At 38.1% G+C, this 22,572-nt stretch overlaps 1 protein-coding gene across 1 annotated transcript in view; it reads left to right on the forward strand.

Moving 5' to 3' along the window:
* LOC132379924 (protein kinase C alpha type) overlaps window positions 1-22,572 on the forward strand; it is a 350,679-nt gene that overhangs the window by 323,234 nt on the left and 4,873 nt on the right. The window contains exons 14-16 of the mRNA XM_059948280.1: window positions 7,538-7,618; window positions 10,904-11,011; window positions 13,514-13,654. Coding sequence (XP_059804263.1) covers window positions 7,538-7,618; window positions 10,904-11,011; window positions 13,514-13,654 — 330 coding nt within the window. The remainder of the gene's footprint in view (window positions 1-7,537; window positions 7,619-10,903; window positions 11,012-13,513; window positions 13,655-22,572) is intronic.

A 22,572-nucleotide genomic window follows, 5' to 3' on the forward strand; every position in this document is an offset into this window, starting at 1 on the left:
CCAATTTGCTAAGATGGGCAAGAAAGCAGTTGCAAAGAACACCACCATAAGCAAGTTCCCTTTAACTCATCACAACTTTAAATATATGACTTCTGTTTAAATATATGATATACTGTGTGTATATCCTGGAATTCTTTTCTCAATGACAGTCTGAAAAGTACCTTGACCAGGTGAACTTGTAGCAGTTCAAGGAGGCAGCTCACTATTACCTATTCATGGTAGCTAAGGATGGGAAATATATGCTGCTCTACTCTGTAAATAAATACATTTTCAAACAGTTAGGCCTTGTAATTTTTCATAAATTATCAACTTTAAAAGTGGACCACAGTCTTTAATTTAAATCTCTTACAGTGGAACACAATTTATTACATATATTATAATTTTCATTTAAAACGTGCTTACTAGGCAGTCTCTAACTGATTTGGAAGTTTTACTTTCAGTATCAGGTGTAAGATGGGACTGGACACCATCCTATCTAACCTCACCCTCCATTAAGAATGAATATCTCATACATGACACCATAATCATTAGAACCATTAGTGAGGATTACTTGGCTAGCTTCAGTCGCCCACTCCCCAAACTGACATAGACAATGGTGCTTCTTCAATCAAATCTCACAACTTTTACCTCTTGTATGCATGACAAATGTTGCAGCATCAAATGTTCATTTTATCCTGACTGATCTCACAAACTTTATCCACAGCCTTCACATGTAAGCACTTCATGAGAATGAAGGACCAAAATAGCTCACCATTGCCCACAAGCAATTGTTTCCCATGTCTTTCATATAGCACATAAAATCTTTCTTGCATTACCAGCCAGCTCAATAAAAGTAAATGCTTCTCCACCCCAAAGGGCAGCCTAGGGAAAAAAAAACACTGAACTAAGTGGCAGAATTTCTGTAGGAATTTTATCAACCCAATTCTGATCTGATCTTAAAAAGCTTGTTCAGTGAAACAGATTGGTGCTAAAGAAAGAAAAAAACAATTGGTGAGTGATTGTACATCTTGCACTAGAAGCATTGTCTCTATTTATAGGAAGGTGGCAGAGAATGATTAATCTTCTAGCAAACATTCTGCCACCTATCTTTTAGTCTAAAGTCTGAAAATAGAATTCTGCAACATGGTAGCATAAATATTAAGCAAACCTCAAGGTACGTTTGTAATGGAGGAGTACAGCCGGCAGCACATGCAATTTTCTTTTTACCAGTGGCACTACAGATAATAGAAGGATGTGATTTTTTTTTTAAATGCCAACCGGAGGGGCTTCGGTTTCTATGTTAAGATTAAATGAGGTAACAAGGCCAGAGTCTTTAGAAAATTAGAACGTGAAATATAGTAAAAAAAAAACTTGCATTTTAGTTGTACCTTTGATACTTTGTTCCTTAAAATGCTTTGCAGCTACTCTTTGAGGTATATTAGTTTAAGCAGATAAGATTTATGTACAATTGGTTCACAAATGAAAGATAACCTTTATTTGTCACATGTACATTAAAACATACAGGGAAATGTGTCCTTTATGTCAACAACTAACACAGCCCAAGGATGCTAGGGGCAGCCCACAAAGTGTTGCCTAAGTTCCAGTGTCACCATAGTATGCCCTCAATTAACCCTAACCCACCAGGGAGAACCCCACACAGTCACAAGAAGACAATTTACAGACAGCAGCGAGAACTGAACCCTGATCTTCCAGTCGCCGGTGCTGTAGAGCATTATGCTAACCACTATGTTACTGTGCCGCACAAAATGTTAGCAAACTGACAAACTTGCATCTGCCAGGATACAGATGCTGTGAAATTGAATCCATTTGTGCCTGTTTTATTCACATTTTGTACTATTTTCACTCAAGTCCCACGGTTAAGTATTGACAGCTGTACAAAGGGCTTGGACAATTTTCAGAAATGATCCATGTTGAAGATAAATACACTAATCATTTAACCTTCAGCATTTCACCAGTTAATCCTGTGAAAGACAAATTTTACTTCCATTTTTAGTTTGGAACTCTGAATTTTTTTTGTGACTACCAGTAGCATGGTTGGCATTTGCTGCCCCTAGCTACCAAAACTGAGTAATTTAGTCAGAGTAGCCAGGCAAGGGTGGCAGATAATACTGAACCAACAATCCAATAATTTCATGGCCACCATTGTTATTACTGGCTTCTGAACTGAAATTCAGTTCTCCCACAAGTTATGGTAATTTCAAACTTCAGTCTACAGTCCTGACTTCAGGAATTAATGCAATAACCACCACTGTAATACCATACCTTGATGGAGCTTTGTGCTTTTACCCCTACTACATAATACTAATTCTATTTTCTCTTGTAGTTTTGATCCACATATCATTAAGGTGCTACTCTCTTCTGTTTTGTCACCTAAATGAAATCCAGCTTGACCTTGAATGAAATGAAAGCAGAAAATACTGGAAATACTGAGCAGCTGTGGAGAGAGGCCCATGACCCCTCAGCAGGACTGAGAAACTTAGAAATGAAACATTTTAAATTGAAGTGAAGTGGGTGAGCTACCTCCTATACCTAATAAAGTGGCCACTGAGTGTATGGTTGTGATCCTCTGCTGTAGCCCACCCACTTTAGGGTTCAACATGTTGTGCATTCAGGGATGCTCTTCTGCACACCTCTGTTGTAATATGGGGTTACCTGAGTTCCTGTCACCTTCCTGTCAGTTTGAACCAGTCTGGCCATTCTCCTCTAACCGCTCTCATTAACAAGGCATTTTCGCCAACAGAACTGCCACTCAATGGATGCTTTTCATTTAATGCACCATTTTCCGTAAAAACACTAGAGCCTGTTGTGTGTGAAAATCCCAGGAAGGCAGCAGTTTTTGCCATACTCAAGCCACTCGTCTGGCATCAACAATTATTCCATGGTCAAAGTCACATAAGTCACATTTCTTCCCAATCAGATACTCGATCCAAACTGCAACTGAGCCTCTTGACCATGTCTGCATGTTTTTTAGTATTGACTTGCTGCCACATGATTGGCTGATTAGATAAACATATTAACAAATAGGTGTACAGGTAAACATAATAAAGTGGCTTCTGAGTGTATATCATAAGGTAGAAACCAATAGAGCAAGTAAGAAATGGCTTTGTAATCACAAATGATCTATGAGGAACTGTACAAAACTAAAATGTTGGAACCATACACAGCTATGGAACAATAACACTAATAATGTTGGGAATTTCAACAAAAAACAGAATTTTGGAAGTGGTAAGAATCCAGCATGCAAATTATGAATATTTGGCAGATAACGGTGATATAATTGTAATATTAATGGTGGACTGCAAAACAAAACAAAAAAAAACACATGCCTATCAGAAATCAACCTGAAGGAAAGATTATTGATACAAAGCGTTAATGCCTAGAGATTCATCTCTTGTCAATGCAGCCCATTACATTCCATTTACAATTATTTTTAATTGCTTAGGAACAGAATTTCGGAAGCAAAGTAGAACAAACTGCTTCTTCTATGTGAAGCAGTACTACCCATGGATGAATTTCTAGACAGAAATGTTTCTTCCTTGCCCAATGCTGCCTACTCAAATTAATATTTACAGCATTTTCTGTTTTACCAAACTTTCAATCATCCTTACAAAATGGTCATATTGCCTGTAGAAACTCAAACCTTATGTAAATGTACTTTTCTCGTTTCTCAGCAAATTATAAATTGTATTGCTCGTAGCAGGAATTGCACTTTAAGACTATGGCTACCATAAGATTTGTAAATGTAGCTGGACTTCTGACATATGCAGTGGGAGTTCGTTGAACAAATGTGCTACATTATGGCTGATCTTGCTGACTCTAGGGATAGGAATTATAATTCAGCCTCTCACTCCTGCAGTCAGAGATTCCAACAGGCTTTAAAAAGGCATCAAAGGTGCCCAAGAAGAGCAAAGTGAACCGACTCAACAACTATCATCCTGTAGCATTCACATCTACTGTAAAGTGCTTTGAGAGGTAGATCATGGCTCAGATTAAAGCCTGGACCCACTGCCATTTGCCCACCACCACAACAGCCCTACAGTGGATGCAGTCTCATTGGCTTTTCACTTGGCTTTGGAGCACCCAGACAACAGCAAGGCTGCTGTGTATCGACTACTGCACAGTGTTCAATACCATCTTCCCCTCAGTACTAATTAAAAAGCCTCAATACCTTGGCCTCTGTACTTTCCTCTGCAACTAGATTGTCGACTTTCTTATTGGGAGACCAGGAGACCATATTCAGTATGAATCAGTAATAACATCCTTGCTTACAGTCAACATTAGTGCACCTCAGGATGTGTGATTAGCCCACTGCTCTACGCTTTCTACACTCATGACTGTGTGGTTAGGAATGACTTAATCACCATCAAGAAATTTGCCAATGACACCACTCAGATGGCCCTGAAGAGGCATACAGCAGTGAGATAGATCAGCTGGTTGAGTGGTGTCAAACAACTTTGCACTCACTGTCAGCAAGGTCAAGGAATTGTGCAGTTAAGGAAGGACAAGTTGGGAAAACCTACACCAGTCCCCACTAAAGGGACAGCAGTGGAAAGGGCAAGCAGCTTCAAGTTCCTGGGAACACACATACAGTGCTGGTGGAACACAACAGGCTAGGCAGCATCTAGAGGAAGAAGCAATGTTGACATTTCGGGCTAAGACCCTTCGTCAGGACTAACTGAAATAAAAGATAGTAAGAGATTTGAAAATAGGAGGGGGAGGGGGAGATCCAAAATGATAGGAGAAGACCGCAGGGGGTGGGGTGAAGCCAAGAGCTGGAAAGGTGATTGGCAAAAGGTAAGACAGAGCTGGAGAAGGGAAAGGATCATGGGACTGGAGGCCTAGGGAGAAAGAAAGGGGGAGGGGTGCACCAGAGGGATATGGAGAACAGGCAGAGTGATGGAGAGAGAGAAAAAAAAAACTAAATATATCAGGAATGGGGTAAGAAGGGGAGGGGCATTAACGGAAGTTAGAGAAGTCAACGTTCATGCCATCAAGTTGGAGGCTACCCAAACCGTATATAAGGTGTTGTTCCTCCAACTTGAGTGTGGCTTCAACTTGACTCCTCTACTGTCAAGATGAAGCCACACTCAGGTTGGAGGAACAACACCTTATATACCATCTGAGTAGCCACCAACCTGATGGCATGAACATTGACTTCTCTAACTTCTGTTAATGTCCCTCCTCCCCTTCTTACCCCATCCCTGATTTATTTATTCCCCCCTTTTTATCTTCTCTCTCTGCCTATCATTCTTTGCCTGTTCTCCATCTCCCTCTGGGGCACCCCTTCTCCCTCAGCCTCCCGTCCCATGATCCTTTCCCTTCTCCAGCTCTGTCTTACCTTTTGCCAATCACCTTTCCAGCTCTTGGCTTCACCCCACCCCCTCCAGTCTTCTCCTATCATTTCGGATTTCCCCCTCCCCCTCCCCCTCCTACTTTCAACTCTTGTACTATCTTTCCTTTCAGTTAGTCCTGATGAAGGCTCTTTGCCCGAAACATCAACATTGCTTCTTCCTATATATGCTGCCTGGCCTGCTGCATTCCACCAGCATCTTATGTGCGTTGCTTGAATTTCCAGAATCTGCAGATTTCCTCAAGTTCCTGGGCATCAGTATCTCAGATGATGATGAATATTGATTCACCATGAAGACAACTCACCAATAGCTGTACTTCATTAAGACTTTGAGGAGATTGAGTAGTCTTATGTCACTAAAAACTCTTAACAATTTTCTATAGATGTACATAGAAATATAGCAAACCTACAGCACAATACAGGCCCTTCAGTCCACAAAGCTGTGCCGAACATGTCCCTACCTTAGAAATTACTAGGGTTACCCATAGCCCTCTATTTTTCTGAGTTCCATGTACCTGTCCCAGAGTCTCTTAAAAGACCCTATCATATCCGCCTCCATCAGTGTTACTGGCAGCCCATTCCACACACTCACCACTCTCTACGTAAAAAAACTTACCCCTGACATCTCCTCTGGACCTACTTCCAAGCACCTTAAAATTGTGTCCTCTTGTGCTAGCCATTTCAGCCCTGGGAAAAAGCCTCTGACTATCCACACAATCAGAATCAGACTTTAATCGCCAAGTACCTGTGCACATACAAGGAATTTACTTCCGGCAGATGTTGTCTCTCTGCTCATAACAATAATAATGATAAATATAAATGAAAATATAGATTATACATACAGGTAGTGCAATCCAAGCAATAGTTAGCCATATGCACCTATGGTAGTGAGTATTCTGGCTGGTTGCCTGATTTAGGAGCTCCAATGTGCAGGATCAAAAGATGCTGCAAGGGATGTAAACACAGTCAGTTCCATCACAGGCATAACCCTCCCCACCAGAAGATATCTTCAAACAGCAGTGCCTCAAGAAAGTAGCATCCATTATTAAGGACCCTCACCATCTGAGACATGCCATTTTCTCATCATGGAGTCTGCTCCCCACAGCTTCTTTCCCTCTGACATTAGATTTCGGAACAATCCCTGATTCTGATTCTGACAAGTAATCAGTGATTTTTATCTGATAAAATTTAATTTTTTTTTTTATACACTCTTAGGTAGCTTGTCACTCCCAGGTACCCTGGCATTATTTTTATGCAGAAGGGAATGAATGCTGCATCTTCTTTACTTTTTGTACTACAGATGTTGAAAATACGAGATATTGTCAATAAGTCATAAGGCAGTAATTTAATCAATCAACCTTATTGTCATACATATGGAGGAAAAAGAAACCAGTGAATTGAAGGCACATGGAGCAAATATATTTCAGCATGATCTAACCAAATGGTGGAACAGATTCAAGAAACTGTTTCTCTAACATTTGATTTAATTAGTTTAATCTTGCTGCAGTTATTTATAAAAATAGATTATGTCAAGTCTTTTTTTTAAATAATCCTTATGCAGCAGTTCCTCTGCGTACTACAGTGATATCCTGAATAAGTGTTAAGAAAACATTTATGGATAGGAGGAAGTAGCGGGCGTATATTGTGAAAACTGGCACTGTTTGAATCCAATTTTAGGATTCTGTATGTTACATAATGGTGGTTCCCACGTTGGCCTCATTAGTCACTTTAGAACTGGCATGCCAAAGGTATTATCATTACATATGGAAAGTTGCAGTAAGGATCGAGTGATGCAATTCATGGATTAGTTCCAGTATTTTTTGTAACTTACATTAAAACAAATTTAAAGCAATTGTGCTTTATGGTACTGATGGAAAGCAAATTTTAAACAGGAGCCACTGGATTAGCCTTTCTAATGTTCCTAATTCTGTGTCCCTTCAACAAAGAGAGTTGAGAATAGTAACCATTACCATCTGTGTGTGGGAGCACATACTGCCCATAAATGGCTCAGGTGATACCATGACCAGAAAAGGTACATTTTGGAAATATAATCAAGCTCATTAAGTATCTTGCTTAATGTTTTGGCAGGGACTGAGATGGCAAAATGGTCTCACTTCTTAGAAACACTTATAATCCTTATAAAAGTATTTAAGGTGTACAGTAATTGTGTCAATTTCCTCTTTTTAGATTATTGCTTATCAGCCATATGGAAAATCTGTGGACTGGTGGGCCTATGGAGTATTGCTTTATGAAATGCTGGCTGGTCAGGTAAGAAACTAGGTCAAATATTTTTTCTTAAATGAAAATGCTTTCAAGCTTTTTTTTACAAAATAATTATGTAAGTTGGTATCTGAATGATATAAAAGGTTGGATGTTGATTTTTTTCCTCTTCTGCTTATTCATTCAAAAATATGATTATGTAGTAAAATGATTGGAATATCACAAACAAGAGAAAATCCGCAGACGCTGGAAATCCAAGCAACACGCGCAAAATACTGGAGCAACTCAGCAGGCCAGGCAGTATCAATGGAAAAGGGTGTTGCTTACGTTTCAGGCCAAGACCCTTCAGCGGGACTGGAGATAAAAAGATGCGGAGTCAGGATTAGAGGGTGGAGGGAGGGGAGGAAGACACACAAGGTCATGGGTGAAAATGGGAAGGCGTTTTGGTCCAGTCCTGATGAAGGGTCTCGGCCTGAAACATCGACTATACTCTTTCCCATAGATGCTAGCTTTTGCACTTGTCCGTATAAGCATGGGCACGTACAAGACTCTGGTACACCTGCCTGGAAAGGAGTTTGAGATGCCTCTTTTACACAAGGAGCTCAGAGGCAAAGCAAAGTGCTTTGCAGCCTTCTAAAATTGACTGTTGTTAACTTGCAATAAACTGCACACAAGAATATATACTGAAAGGAAATCAACACTGTAATTGACAAATGAGCCAACTGTGAAACTGTAGAGTTAAATTCAGAGGTTGCTGTCAAATTTCGTCTCACCAGGCCATCGAGTAAACAGTAAACATCAGTTGCTAAGCTGACAAATGCAGAAGTGCAGAAAAGCCATGGCAAGAGAGAGAACATTGCTTCTTGTAGTGATACCCTGCGACATATTAAGTTACATATTCTTAGCAATATTTTGTCTTTGCAAATTTTCAACCCTTATCTGAATCACTGATACAGCAATTGTAGAATATCTTAAGTCCAGATTTTCCAAAAGAAAATTGTTTTGCAAGGTAGATTTAGAACATGGTTTAAAAAAAACTTTCAGGTTCCTCGATATTAATAGAGCAAGGAAGTCATGAAAATAACCACAAAGTACAAACCGCCCTTAAAATACATTCATTAGGTATGTATTTTTGGCTTGTACTATTAATAATGATAAAAGGAAAATCAGGCCACTCTTCAAACAGATGTTGTGGCAGATTCTGGAGAAAAAGTGATTTCAAATGCAGCAAATATTTATTGCTGCAGCAGCACCCTTTAATTATTCACTCACTATTACTTTCTGCAAGATGCTTATTCCAACTTATATGGTTTATAGCAAGAAAGGATTGTGGTGATATCTCATCTTTATCCTCCCAATGCAACAAGGCAACAGGATTATCAGCCCTGCTTCATGACTAATTTTTTGTTCATGACTAATGAAAGCTGTGCACTAGCAATTTGGAAATGCTGGTCCTCTGATTCCATCCATTGCTAAACCCTATAGAATTTTACCCAAAGCCTCTGTACTTGTAACATTCCTGAGATGAAAACAACGTTCATTTGGAATAAGAATCAATACTGCACTGTTGTAGGGCATCAGTAGAAGGCCTCAAGCAAAAACCCATGGAAACAAAATCAGACATTTCATCACCCACTACTTCTTGCACATACTTATGGGTTATCCATGACTTTTGGAGCAGGTCACCAACCCATCACCTAGGTTATGGAGTCATAGAGTTATAGATCAAAGAAACAGATCTGTTGGGGCGACTCATATATGCCCACCAAGATATCTTCTGGAGATCATCTATTTCCTATTTTTGTTTCATATCCCACTAAACTTTTTCTATACATGAATCTGTCCAAATGTCCACTTAGCGTTGTAATTGTACCCAGATCTATCACTTCCTCTGGCAGTTCATTCAATAAATCCACCATCCTTTCCAAGTTCTTGTCTATGCCATCAAAATTAACCTTCCCCAATTTAGGACTTTAACTTGTGGACCTGACCACCATTTTTCCTTAACTATTGTACAATTAATAGAATTACAGTCACTGGTTCTGACATGCTCCACCAAAGCACTTCAGCCACTTTCCCAGCTTTGATTTTCCAAGAGAAGGTACGATATTTCCCTTCTCTGGACTTGTAGATAGGGCCATCTACAACTTGCTTGAGAATGCTTTCCTGGCCACAAATTCAGCCCCTTCTAATGTCCCAGCTCTATGACAGTCCTGGTCAATAGATGCAAAGTTAAAACTACAACAATATAATTCCTACAGTTGCCTAAAATCTCCCTACATATTTGGTCTTATAATACCTACTAACTATTGGGGAGCCTTTAGTACAATCCCAAAGTGATTACCTTGATCTTATTTCTAAGTTCTACATATAGAGTCTTACTGAACATTCCCCCAGGAATATCCTCTCAATGCACTGCCATGATATTCGCCCTAATTAAAAATACAACTCCCGCTCTTCCTTCCACCTCTGTCACACCTATAACTCAGAACGTTCAAGTGTCGGGTCCGCCCATCCCTCAATTATGCTTTTATAATGATTATAATATCACAACTCATGGGCCCGCCCATGCCCTAACCTCATCTGCCATTGATATCAAGACTTTTTTTGCATTAAATGTAGTTCAGACTTCCTTGCTCCCTCTCCTGTACCCCTGCCCTGTCAAATGGACTAGCTCACTTTAATTTCTATATTTGCCTTTCCCATTGGCCACACCACTACTCTGGGTCCCAACTCTGTCAGAATAGATTACCACCCCTCTCCCACAGCTAAATGTACCTGGCAAGATATTGATCCCCCACAAGTTCAGATTTAACCCACCGCTCCTCTACAGTTCATCTCTGTCCCATAAGAGATCTAACTGGTTCATAAACCTGAATTCCTCCCTCCTGCAGCAGCTCCTCAGCTTTCATCTGCCCTCTCCTCTTTTCCCTACTATTAATAGTGTGTGGCACCAGGCATAATCCAGAAGATGACAAATTTTGAGATCCTGTTTTTTTAGCTCTTTTAACATAGCACATTCGGGAGGCAGTACAGAAAATTAAGTATACACAACATTTTCCTATTGTTGGTATCAATTCCAAATTAGTCTTAAGTAGAAAACTTAAAAAGCACTAAAATAAATCAAAGTAACACCTCATAAAAACTTGAGCATAGGTTAGTCCATGACGTCTTTAAAGGAAAACAAAAGCTGAACTGTCGAATATAAATTAGACGAACTTTAAAACAACACAAACCTGTTTGTGTTTAGAGGTTATTTAATGCTTTCTTATCTTGGCAGTTTTATGGGTGTTTTAACCAAAGATTTTTTTTTTGCTTTATACATTCTGACAGCCTCCATTTGATGGGGAAGATGAGGATGAGCTCTTCCAATCTATCATGGAACATAATGTATCTTATCCTAAATCCCTGTCAAAGGAAGCCGTTTTGATCTGCAAAGGGGTAAGACATCAATCTGGTAGCATGACAACACAAATAGTATCATCACATTTCATATTGCATGTTAATAATTGCTTCTCTGCAATGTGATAGACCAATGCGATAAAAACTCTTAAGATCATTGACAATTATGGCAATGGTGCCTACTCACCAGTTCTTGTGCAGGCCAACCAAATAAGAAAGAGGCACCCAGCATTTTCCAGCTCTCAGTTTCTAATTAGCATATTCTAGCACTATTTTTAAATGGGATGAGGGTATCTGCCTTTCCCATCCTTTCAAGCATAAAGCTCTTGACCCCACCACCCTCTGGATCAAATATTTTCCCTCAACTTCTTTCTGAACCATCGAAGATTACTATAATCTTATTTCCTCCAGGTCATTCACCTCTGAGCTGGGAGAAATAGGTCCTTCCTTTCTATCTGTAGATTTCTCGTTATTTCTATATGTCTTAATTAAAATTCTTCAGTTCATGCATTATCCTCAAATATCTTGTGATCTTCCTTCTCTTATATTCTTGGTGAAAATGTATCAAAATACCTTCATAATTACTTTTTCTTTTATTTTTTGTTACCTTTAGGGATTTGTGGACATGAACTCTATGGTCTGTATGTTCCTACTCTTCTCAGTATTCCACAGGCTTAAGTTATACAGCCCACAACCAGGTCTTTGGCCTACTTTATCCATTTGACCATTGATTAATAATAGTAACTCTCACATTCGCATTCAAAGCATAACTGCAACAAACAGAAAGAGCCAGGTAATATGCCATGAGGTAGAGGATAAAAACAAGACATTTTAATGGGACCATATTTGGCACCACTGAGACCAAACCTAGAGTACTTTTAACACACACAAAATGCTGGTGGAACACAGCAGGCCAGGTAGCATCTACAGGAAGAAGTACAGTCGACATTTCGGGCCAAGACCCTTCATCAGGACTAACTGAAAGAAAAGAGTACTTGTGTAGTTTAGGTCAGCATTCGTAAAGATGAATGTAGGTTAGGTTCACCAGATTGATTCTTGCAATAACAGTGTTGACATGTGAAGAAAAGTAGGTTGCAGGTTGGGCCTATGCCAAATAGAGTAGAGACAAAGAATTAGTGTCCTGATTGAAACATAAGATTTTGAAGGGGATTAACAAGGTGGACAATGAGAAGGTGTTTCCATCCAAATGGTATAGAAGACTAGTAGGGGCAGTTTCCAAATAGAGGTTCACTCATTTCAGATGATGAGGAGGTGGAGGAATTTATTTTGTCATAGCTTTTGGAATTTTCCTTGCCAGGCAGCAATAGAAATAGTCACTGACTGTACTCGATGCAGAGACTGAGAAACACAAACTATAGGAAGGTGAGATCTATGTGGAGAGAGCAGGAGAGTAATGTTAAGGCCATGACTGGATCAGCAAATATTTTACTGAATGACACGGTAATTTTTTATGTCCTTTTAAGAACATCTTGTTAATAAATAAAGTAGATTCCATTTAAATTGGATCATCAGTTAATCAGGGCAGCACTAAAAGAACAAAAACTAATCAAAAAAGTAACGAGGATTCCCATATTTATTTGGGACACTGTACTGTTGCCAAACAGTTTCTAACTAGCATCAGTCATGTGTACTTCAGTGGTCATTAGGTACTACACCATGCTGAGAGTGAACAGTTTTTGAATAAAGCCAGTTGCACATGTGTGCATTATGTTATCGATTTGGGCTGATGGACACGAATTCAAAAAGCAGTGATTTTTTTTATCATTTTGGGTTTTTTTTGTTTTGACTTTTAAAAATTCAGAGCCTTGCCAAGACATCACACCTATCTACATTAGGTATCTGCTCTGATTTTGTTCATTTACAGTCAATCAAAAGAACATGGCAGTATACACTGGATGAACTCCTCTGTCAATAACTATTAGGAACTAATAGTTTCATAGTATTGCAGTAGTATTGGTAGTGCTCTAATTAATTTGTATTTCATTTAAATACATAATTTGTTACTCAGTTAAATGGTAATTTGTCTTTTTTTAAAAAATATACCTTTTTAACTATTTCCATGAAACTTCAGCTAATTGGGGCAGTCACTTAATTGGGCCAAAATGTACTGGTCCCAATGTGTCCCAATTAACCAGAATCCACTGTACATGCTGAATTTGCAAACACATTTATTTATATGTTCTATATCTTACAGTTAACGAACTGCTGGAAAATAACACATGCAGTTATTTCTGCTATTGTTGAACCATCAAAAAAGTAACGAAAACTAGAAAATTTCTTCCAACTGTGTAGTATTTTCACAATAAAGGCAAGGATAATATGACACACTTTATAAAAGTGGTTTTTACTAAATGTTTTACAAAATAGTAGCAATAGAAATTTCCATTTAAGTGGGGCTTGTGGCTTTATTTTTGAACCGTTTGATTCCAAGAAACAACTCTCACTACTCAAAGTCGCTCTTAAGTGTAAGACATATGATGTTGTAATCTCAAAGTTGCTTTTAATATTTTCCTTTGCCAGTTGATGACTAAGCATCCAGCAAAACGTCTTGGATGTGGACCTGAGGGAGAAAGGGACATTCGGGATCATGCTTTCTTCCGAAGAATTGACTGGGAGAAACTGGAACAAAGGGAGATACAGCCTCCATTCAAACCAAAAGTGGTGAGTGCGCCAAAGTACAAATACCATTGGTCTACGTTGTGTGCACCTATAGTAACTGCTGAGTTCCAATTTACAGCACACTTTATGAAATAGATGGGCTGATAGCATTAGGAAATTAAACAATGAATTGGTTACTATTTGAAGTGTGAAGTTTTAAGCCTGTATTTCCAGTGTGAGGTTTTCTCAGTGATTGAACCTTATCTGTCCAGTCATTTTTTTTTAAATCTTCCAGTGTTGAGCAAAACCAGAGGAATAAGCAAGCATGAAATTTTGCTGATCACTGAATCACATTGTGTGCAGGACTGATAATCATATGTGCATCTAGAGTGTGACAAATGTTGTGGTGAATATTATTGGCACTTGAAAAAAAATCAGTTAAAGGAATAAAACAAGCTAAGCTCACTGAAAAGCAGCTCAAGTTAATGTCTTAAACTGTTTTCAGATTAATTCTGCAGTGGAAAACTATTCTTCTACCAGTTTAAAAATGTGGATTGTAGGATAGCATCCACAGAAGCTGTATGCTCTTTTGCTCAGGTTTCAACAAAACGTTGATGATTCAATTTCCAAGAGAACCTACCGTTGTGCCATTTCTTTACATTTATAGTCTACAAGAGAAGAACGTTCATTTTCAAGTTTGTTGCACTACACCTTGCAATGCCACATAAAGAAAGAGTAGATAGTGGGATTGCTGAGCTGGTACAGATTACTGTGGCATAAGTTAAGGTAAAAACTGCACTCTCCTGCCAAGAGGTAAATAGAAACAAAACAGCAGATCAACTGCCTCATCTAAGAAAGTAGTGGCATTAGTAGTGACCAAGGAACACATATAGATCTTGTCATTTTACTGAAAGATCAGTAGGTGACACATACTCTGCAAAAGTCTTAGCCACATATACATATACAACTAGGGTGCACAACACTGTATTTGTCAGCATGTAAACAGGAGCAAAGGATGTTGGGAATAGCGAGCATTGGAGTGCCACAGGAGGGGTGCAGGACCGGTGGCAGGAAGGGAGTGCCGGCAGCAGTGAAAGGGGGGAGGGTGGCATGGGTGCAGACACACCCAGCCCTGAGACACCAGGTGATGCATCATCAATAACTCTGAGTGACCACCATACTACACCAGGCAAAGTCATTTCATTCCAAGCAATTGTTTTATTGCTTACAGAATGTCACTCTGGAGCTTCCCACTCCCTTCCCCCCTTTCACAACAATGATTCCCCTCTCCCTGACCCCTTCCCACTCTCAGTCCACAATAGAGTCTCATATCAGAATCAGGTCTCTCATCACTTGCATGTGTCATGAAATTTGGTTTATTTTTGGCAGCAGTAATGTGCAATGCATGAAATTATTACAGTACTGAGCAAATTTCTGAGGCACACTAGCTATATATGTATGTAAGACTTTAGCACAGTACTATAAATATGAAATAACAAAAAGCCTTCATTTACCTTCCAGTGTCCAATCTCACACATAGCTCCATAGCCTTGCAATATTATAATGCAACAGCCAATATTTTTTGATAATACACAGATATTTCACAAAGCGAACAAAATGGTAGAAGAATGTATTCAGTAACTAGTGTTGAAATGTGTAGAGATAAAATTGAAAGAAGCTATGTAAATTTATCCTTGAATCTCTCTAAAAACCAACAGCAAGTTGAATACAAGTCAGTGTGGTATGGCCAGCTGTCAAAACATGATGTGTGTACAGATTATGTTTTGTGCAGGGGATAGGCTGCTGGGGAATTTGGCAAATCTGAACCGAAATTTGTTTAGTAATGGGAGGACAGAAGGTGATCACAGAGTTATGTTTTTGAGATTGGAAGCTAATGATCAGTGGTGTTAAGCGGGGATCAATCCCAGTGGCTGGTCAACAGTTCCCATAACCCAGGTTCAATGCTAGCATTCAGCGGTATCAACTCCAGAATCAACTATAGTAATTTGGAACTCTAAGGACTAATGTTAGAGGACTAACAGAATTTCTGTTGTCTATTTCACATGCTATACACTTCTGTTACTTTTTATGATTCTACAAAATGGAATAATAAATATTCCAGAGAACCTGGTGGGTTTAAAAGGTACACAGAGAAAAGGGGCCCCAATAAGCCAGATAATACACCATCAGTACGTCAGAGTAACAGGATAGTGATATTTATTAATTTAAATATTGCTTGCTTTACTGGATATAACATATTCCATTATATGAAACAGGAATGGATTGCACAAATAGCTATTATGCCCTTTCATTCTCAAAAATCTGATAGTAATTTAAATACATTAAAACATAGGCTATTGGTGTAATGCAGGTTAAATGCCAGGATTTAAGGATTCAACAAAAAGTAAGAGAAAGTGTTATCTGTAATCCACTACCAACTTCATCTGATCATTCTGTGAAAGAGTTTCATTCTCTGGAACTTTCTTTTTGATTAGCATTGTACATCTTAGGGCTTCAAACATTAACATAAAGAGGCGAGATAAGTTTTTAAAATCAAGAATCATGTTAAAAATGGGAAAATGTGACCTGATTTGAAAGATACTATAATGTAAAATAAAGCGGTAGAAAATATTCTTATGGAACAACAATTACAAGTATTAATATTAATACATTAAGCATTCTAATAAATTATATGACTAAAACAATGTAATCTAACAACAGAGATGTCCCACATTTGATCTGGGCTACACTAATGCAAGCCAGACTTCAATCTCCTGATTGTTATTTATTGACCTCTGCTAGAAATTATGTATCTGTGAATATGATATGAAGACTGAAAATATTATTTATGTATAAATCAATATGAAGGAGTGTTTGACTGATACGTTCCAAGGTCACAGAACAGCAGACTGTTGAGAGAAGTAAATATTTTGGCATATTGATACAGTGAGTCACACAGATTGATGCCAAATATATATTTGCACTATTTCTCATCTGCAGCAGTTCTAGTGATAGTCTGACTGGCAACAAAGGGAACTGGCATTAGGGTCCCATGGTATACAGGGTTCAGAAGGGAAAGGCCTTGCATTTACATTGTCTTCCATGCTTGGGCTTAGTATATCCAGTAAAGTAATTTTTTAAAGCGCTGTAGTATTAAATATGGTAGCCATCTTCTGTAAATGAGATATTAATAAAGGCCAGATAAGGGGCAAATTCTAATATCCACTTTTATACTGGGACATGCCCAGGTATTCCAACAAAAGCGAAAGGCAAAACAAACAGAAAATATTGAAAATGCTCAGCAGGTTTGGCATAATTTGTGGAGAAAGAAGTGTTATTAACATTTCAGGTTGATGACTTTTCATCTGGTGAAAGACCACTCACCTGAAATGTCAGTTGAAATGTTTGAGAATGTCAAGGTCAGAATCAGGGCTTTAATCATCAGTAAGATGTACATTATTGAGTACAGCAGGCTCAGTGCACCGAGATAGCGCCTACAATGAACTACTCCTCACCACAGTGCCAAGACTACACCCTGGTATACAGGATTATGATCAGGGTGGGGTAGGGCAGGTATCACAATTTAGAGGCAGCAGCAGACTGTCCAAATAGATAATGGTTAACAGATCAAATATTAACCAGGACCTCCATGAAATAGTTCCCTTTTTTTGACCTCCACCTAAGACAGGAACTTTGTTTAATTTCTTATCCAAAAGCAGAATTTCCAACAGTGCAGAAGTATTAAACTGTAAAGCTTATATTCAAATCTCTGGATTGGGGTGCAAATCCTGAATTATCTACCTAGGAGGAAAGGGTTCTACTTCCTCACCAATCACTGAAAGAAGATACTGAACCCCACGTGAAGACATTTCAAAACAATCTGGGCTTCCAATCTGGTTCCCTGTATTATTTCTTGTAGTATCTCTAAATTAACTTGGGGGTGTAAGAACACTTTCCAATTGTAATCATTGTGTATGCAAGACAATTAGTAATTAATGAGCAGTCAACAATTTAACAAAACAAAGCTGCTATGTGTCCATAGTAATTTTTTTTTAAAGATCATAAATTAGTTTTCATTTTACAGAGTGCCACATACAAGGCAGATTTCACAAGTGTAAGTTCTATCTCTTTTCCTTTAAGAAGCACTGCAAAGGTTTTGTTTCATTAACTCTTTCAGAGTGGTTACAGTGTTTTGGCAACAATGTGATCTTGTTTCAGATCACAAAACAATTGTGTGTGCGGCTTTGGTTTCTCCATTCTAATGTTTAGCAGAATTTGAGCTCTGGGTTTATACTATAGCATGTTTGTGTGTGTGCTTGTGTTCAAATTGCAATAAATATGTGTACTCAGGGAACAGGACTAAGTATTTTAATTCTAAAGAATCACAAGCTTTATCCTTTTCTGAATCCTTTAATCTCCCTCCAAGTACACTATGAAGAAAAGTATTTTAAGATTTCCCACAATGTAAATGAAACAAAGCATTTCAACTTGCACCAAAGGTGCTGTAACACTAACCCTTCTTTACTTTCCATTTCCAGAGGATTAAGTCACATGTTATCTTCTGTCGTTCCTAATATTTAAAAAAAAACCCTTATCTCAACAACAAAATCATAACCCGATACCCACAACTTATTTCCTTTAGTATTACTATGCAGTCATTACCTTCCCTTTCCCCCTAATATGATGTCATAGGAAAAATGAAAGAGACTTTAACAGAAGCAAACCAGCTCATATTTGCTAGACTCTCAAAGTTCAGAACAAGTTATCTTTTGAAAATAGATTAAAATTCTTTAAAACTATAGAATGGAGTGACCTTTTCAAAATTGCCAAAAGGTCTGTTTCCATGCTGTATAACTCTATAAATCCATAAATGAACATTTATGCTCAAATTACAGAATAAAGAGATTTGCTGCAATTCATTGGTGTGTGCATGATACTCTAATAGAATTGATAGGCAAAAGGTTTGCAAGCACAATTACACCTTCAATCTACATTCTTTTGTCAACGTGCATGGGGGTAAAGCACTGTCCCACAGGAAGGCGTGTAGTTAGTCAACTCAGGCATCTGACAGCAGTCAAATGGAGTGGTGCAGAAGAGAAGCAGATTCACTGCCTATGTCAAAGATAAATATTATAAAAGCAGAAACGCTGAAATTAAACTGAAACCGCTGGAAGTATTCAGCACATCAAACAACATCTATGAAGGGATGGAGTTAACATATTATATCAATAACCTTTCATTTGAACTTCCTGCAGTCTTAGAAGACCATGTAATGCAGTAGGAAAAATGTGTACAAATTGAAGATTTTTACATAACTGGTCGTGTCTGGATCAATACCAAATTTGATATGTGATAACAACAAACATATCTTCATGAAGTAGTTCCAATTTTAACTTTTTTTTAAAACCCAAAGAAAATTACATGTGGGTGAATTAACAAATTTCATGCTAATTGAAGGTGTTTGAATTTTACCATGCACTCATGCTACTGCTTTGCTATAATACTAATTTAAATATGATGTGCAGTGAACTGTTGCAGCTAACCATTTCAAAATTGGCCAACTTTGCGCTGAATTGGCACATTTATTTTTGTTGGAAAGAATATATATAAAATATAACTATTTTGTTAACTTTATCATTTAGCTTTACTTGTATTAACAAAAACTCATTCTATTAAATATTAATATTAAGGGTTGAAATTTCTTGATTCAATTTTAAGGTGAGCCTAATGGCCAACAAATTATGGTATCAGACATGACGACAGCAAATGGGAGGACCTTCTGTGTGCAAAGATGGATGGAGTGGTTACAATATTGGAGAAAATATAAAAATAAAAACAATGAGTCAAATAGTAATAAAAAGGAAAAAAGTAGAGTACAATACATTTAGATTTATTTTAAAAGATGGCAGGAGTTTCTATAGATATTTTAAAAATTGATTTATAAAAGTTAATTTGGAGTATTATTGAAAAACAAAGGGATGATAGATGAATAAGTCTTTTACATTGGTATTCTCTAACAAAATACATATAACAGCCCAGAAATAGATAACAATTAGGAAATGGAAGAAAAATTTTCAGGAAAATTACAAATCTCCCTGCAAGTGATGGACATGGCAGGCCTGACTAAGCATTAGCCTAAAGTTTTAAAAGTTTGGGTGTATAATGCAATTCATACATAGATTTTAAATTTCTGCATTTCCCTAGATTCCCCTAAGGTTTCATTAAATTTCTAAATAGCAAATGTAACTGCTTTATTCTGAAAGGTGGGGGGGGGGGGGGAAGAGAGAGCCTAAAACAGGAAACACCAGGCCAGTTAGCTTCAACATCTGTCAGAGGGAGAAGGTAAGATCCGATTACTGTGGATAGTACAATAACTGTGCAGGGGTTTGCATTCCTAGAAAATGATCTGTGAGTTTCTGTTACATAAAGCTGCATCATCTACAATTGCGCCAAGAAAAGCAAGTGAAAAAAAATGTACATTTTGTTCACTTTATTTCCACATAAATTGTGCAAGAATAAATTTTATTCTGTCCTTTTTTGCTGAATTATTAATTTCCCAAGTGCAAATTTTCATTTCCCAAATAACCAGGGGTGCCTGTAGTGGCTTTGCACTAAGGAAAATTCAAGGTAATCAGCCAGAATCAACATAGTTTTGTGAAAGAGAAATCATGTTTGATCCACTTATTGGAATTTTTTGGAAACATAATATATGTTGTGGATAATAAAAAATACAACAGATATACTATTCAGGAAGGTATTTGATAAGAAGGGACTATCAAGGGTTATTATGAAAACAGGAACTCATGATGTGAAAGATGTGGATAGAAGACTGCCTGGCTAATGAGAAAAATCAGTAGACATAAATGGGTCTCTCCTGCTTGACAGATGCTAAATGATTTAAATGAAATGCTGAAAGTTGCAATGGTACAAAAACAGAGGGGTAAAGTAACTTGTGAAGGGGGCAAGGAGAAGACAAAGGAATATATAGATAGGCTAACTGAGTTGAGAACAATCTGGCAAGTAGAGCATAATGTGGGAAAACAAAAATCAACGTTATCTAAGTTGAGTGGTATATGCATGATTCACAAACAACTAACATGCGGATGCAGAAATTATTTAAGAAAGATAACAATGTTATTGTTCATTGCTAAGGGAATTGAGAACAAATTAAGGAGATTCTTTTTAGCTTTATAAGCTATGGGTGAAACCACATCTGGAGTATGGATTGACTTATGAAGAAAGTTTGAACAGGCTAAACTTAGCTGAAGTTTAGGAAAGTGAAAAGGGTCTTGGTTTCTGAAGGGTCTTGACAGGATAGATATGAAAATAGTATCTTCTCCTGTGGGTGAATTTACAACTGAGTCATCACTTAAAAATGAGGGATTGTCTATTACCAGGAAAGGCATGAAGCATGGACTTTCTACACAGCCAACAAAGAAGCAGTTATAGCTGGGCCAATGTGGCTGCCCAAGGCTACCCCTAGAGTCTGGAGAAAGCAGGAGGAGACAAAGGAAAAATTGTTGAGGGTGAGGACCAGTTTTACCTGATGGTGCTGGAGGAGAACCAGTTGGTTCTGCTATTCAGAAAGGAGCAGAGAGCTTTAAGGCCTTCCTAATGGGGGATAGAAGTCTATAGGGGCTGGACATCCATGATGAAAATCAGACAGTCAGGGCTTAGGGAATTGACAGCTAGTGAGGAAATTGAGAGCATGAGAAGTGTCGCAGAGGTAGGTGGGAATGGACTGAACCAAGGGGGATATAATGGAGCTGGGGTATGCGCACAGAGTTCAGTGGGGCAGGAGCAGGAAAACATAGTGGACCTGCCTGAACAGTCAGGTTTGTGAATCTTGGGCAGAAGGTAAAAGTGAGCAGCACTGTGTAAGTTTGGTGGAAGTGGATGTGAGTTCTTTAGAGTTGATGAGCTCAGTGAAGATGTTAGAGTCGGTTTTCTGATGGTCTGGAGTGGGGCCCTCTTCAAGGGGTAGGTGCATCCTTCTATTCTCACAACTGTATCCACCCTCCAAACACTTTGTCTTTTTATGTTGAAAATTACCAAATGCATTCTGCACATCCATAATCTAACCCACATTTCTTATCAACTTCTCCATAAATCCAACTAATTTATTTAGACATAAATTAACCTTGACAAGTCCGTGATAGCTTTCAAGCCACTGCCAATTGGCTCAAAATTTCCCTGACTGAGGCAAATTTGCCTGTATGATTTCCTGAGTAATTCTTGCTTTTAGACTACAAAGTCTTTATTAAATGCTACTTTAATTGTTCCTTATAGCAGATGAAGTACAAGAATTAGATGAGTATACATTTAGAACAACACAACGATTAAGTAAATGCGTGATTTTACTGTAACACGCTGACCCAAGGACTGTTGTCAAAGTACTTGCGACTGTCCTCTGAAGTCCCTGCATAAAAGTGAGCTGGACACACATGTTGTTCCGATTGTCTATGGTTGTTTAGTACTGACATATTGCACACAAAGCTATACCACAATTTCAGACTTTAGACTTTGAAGATAACACACTGGCATTTCTAGGTCTGTGCTGTGCTCCTTCAGCAACTCAGACTTCAGAAAACATCTTCACCCAGTAATGATGCTTGCCAATAGGAACAACTGAGCAAGGTAGCAAATATCCAGGGAAGAACATTTCTTTCTCTTGTCAAAAATTCTCATAAATTAAATAATGTCAACGCAAATCCAAGCAGACAAGAGATCACACCACTAAATTTAACATTATCACTCAGTGCACAAACCATAGGCTTTTCCAGTGACTCGTTTCTAAATTTGAGAAACCAATCCTTTTTCTTATCTTGCACTGTGGTTGCCAAGTGTAATAAAACATTTTAATTTCCTCTTGACATACCATATTTCAATGAAATAGTAAAAATCTAAAAATAATTTTGGATAAAAACTGAAAAGACATTAGAGCTGCACTGTGAGGATTTTGATACTGATTAATCTATTAC

This window comes from Hypanus sabinus, chromosome 23, assembly GCF_030144855.1.
Source record: "Hypanus sabinus isolate sHypSab1 chromosome 23, sHypSab1.hap1, whole genome shotgun sequence".
Classification (NCBI taxonomy): domain Eukaryota; kingdom Metazoa; phylum Chordata; class Chondrichthyes; order Myliobatiformes; family Dasyatidae; genus Hypanus; species Hypanus sabinus.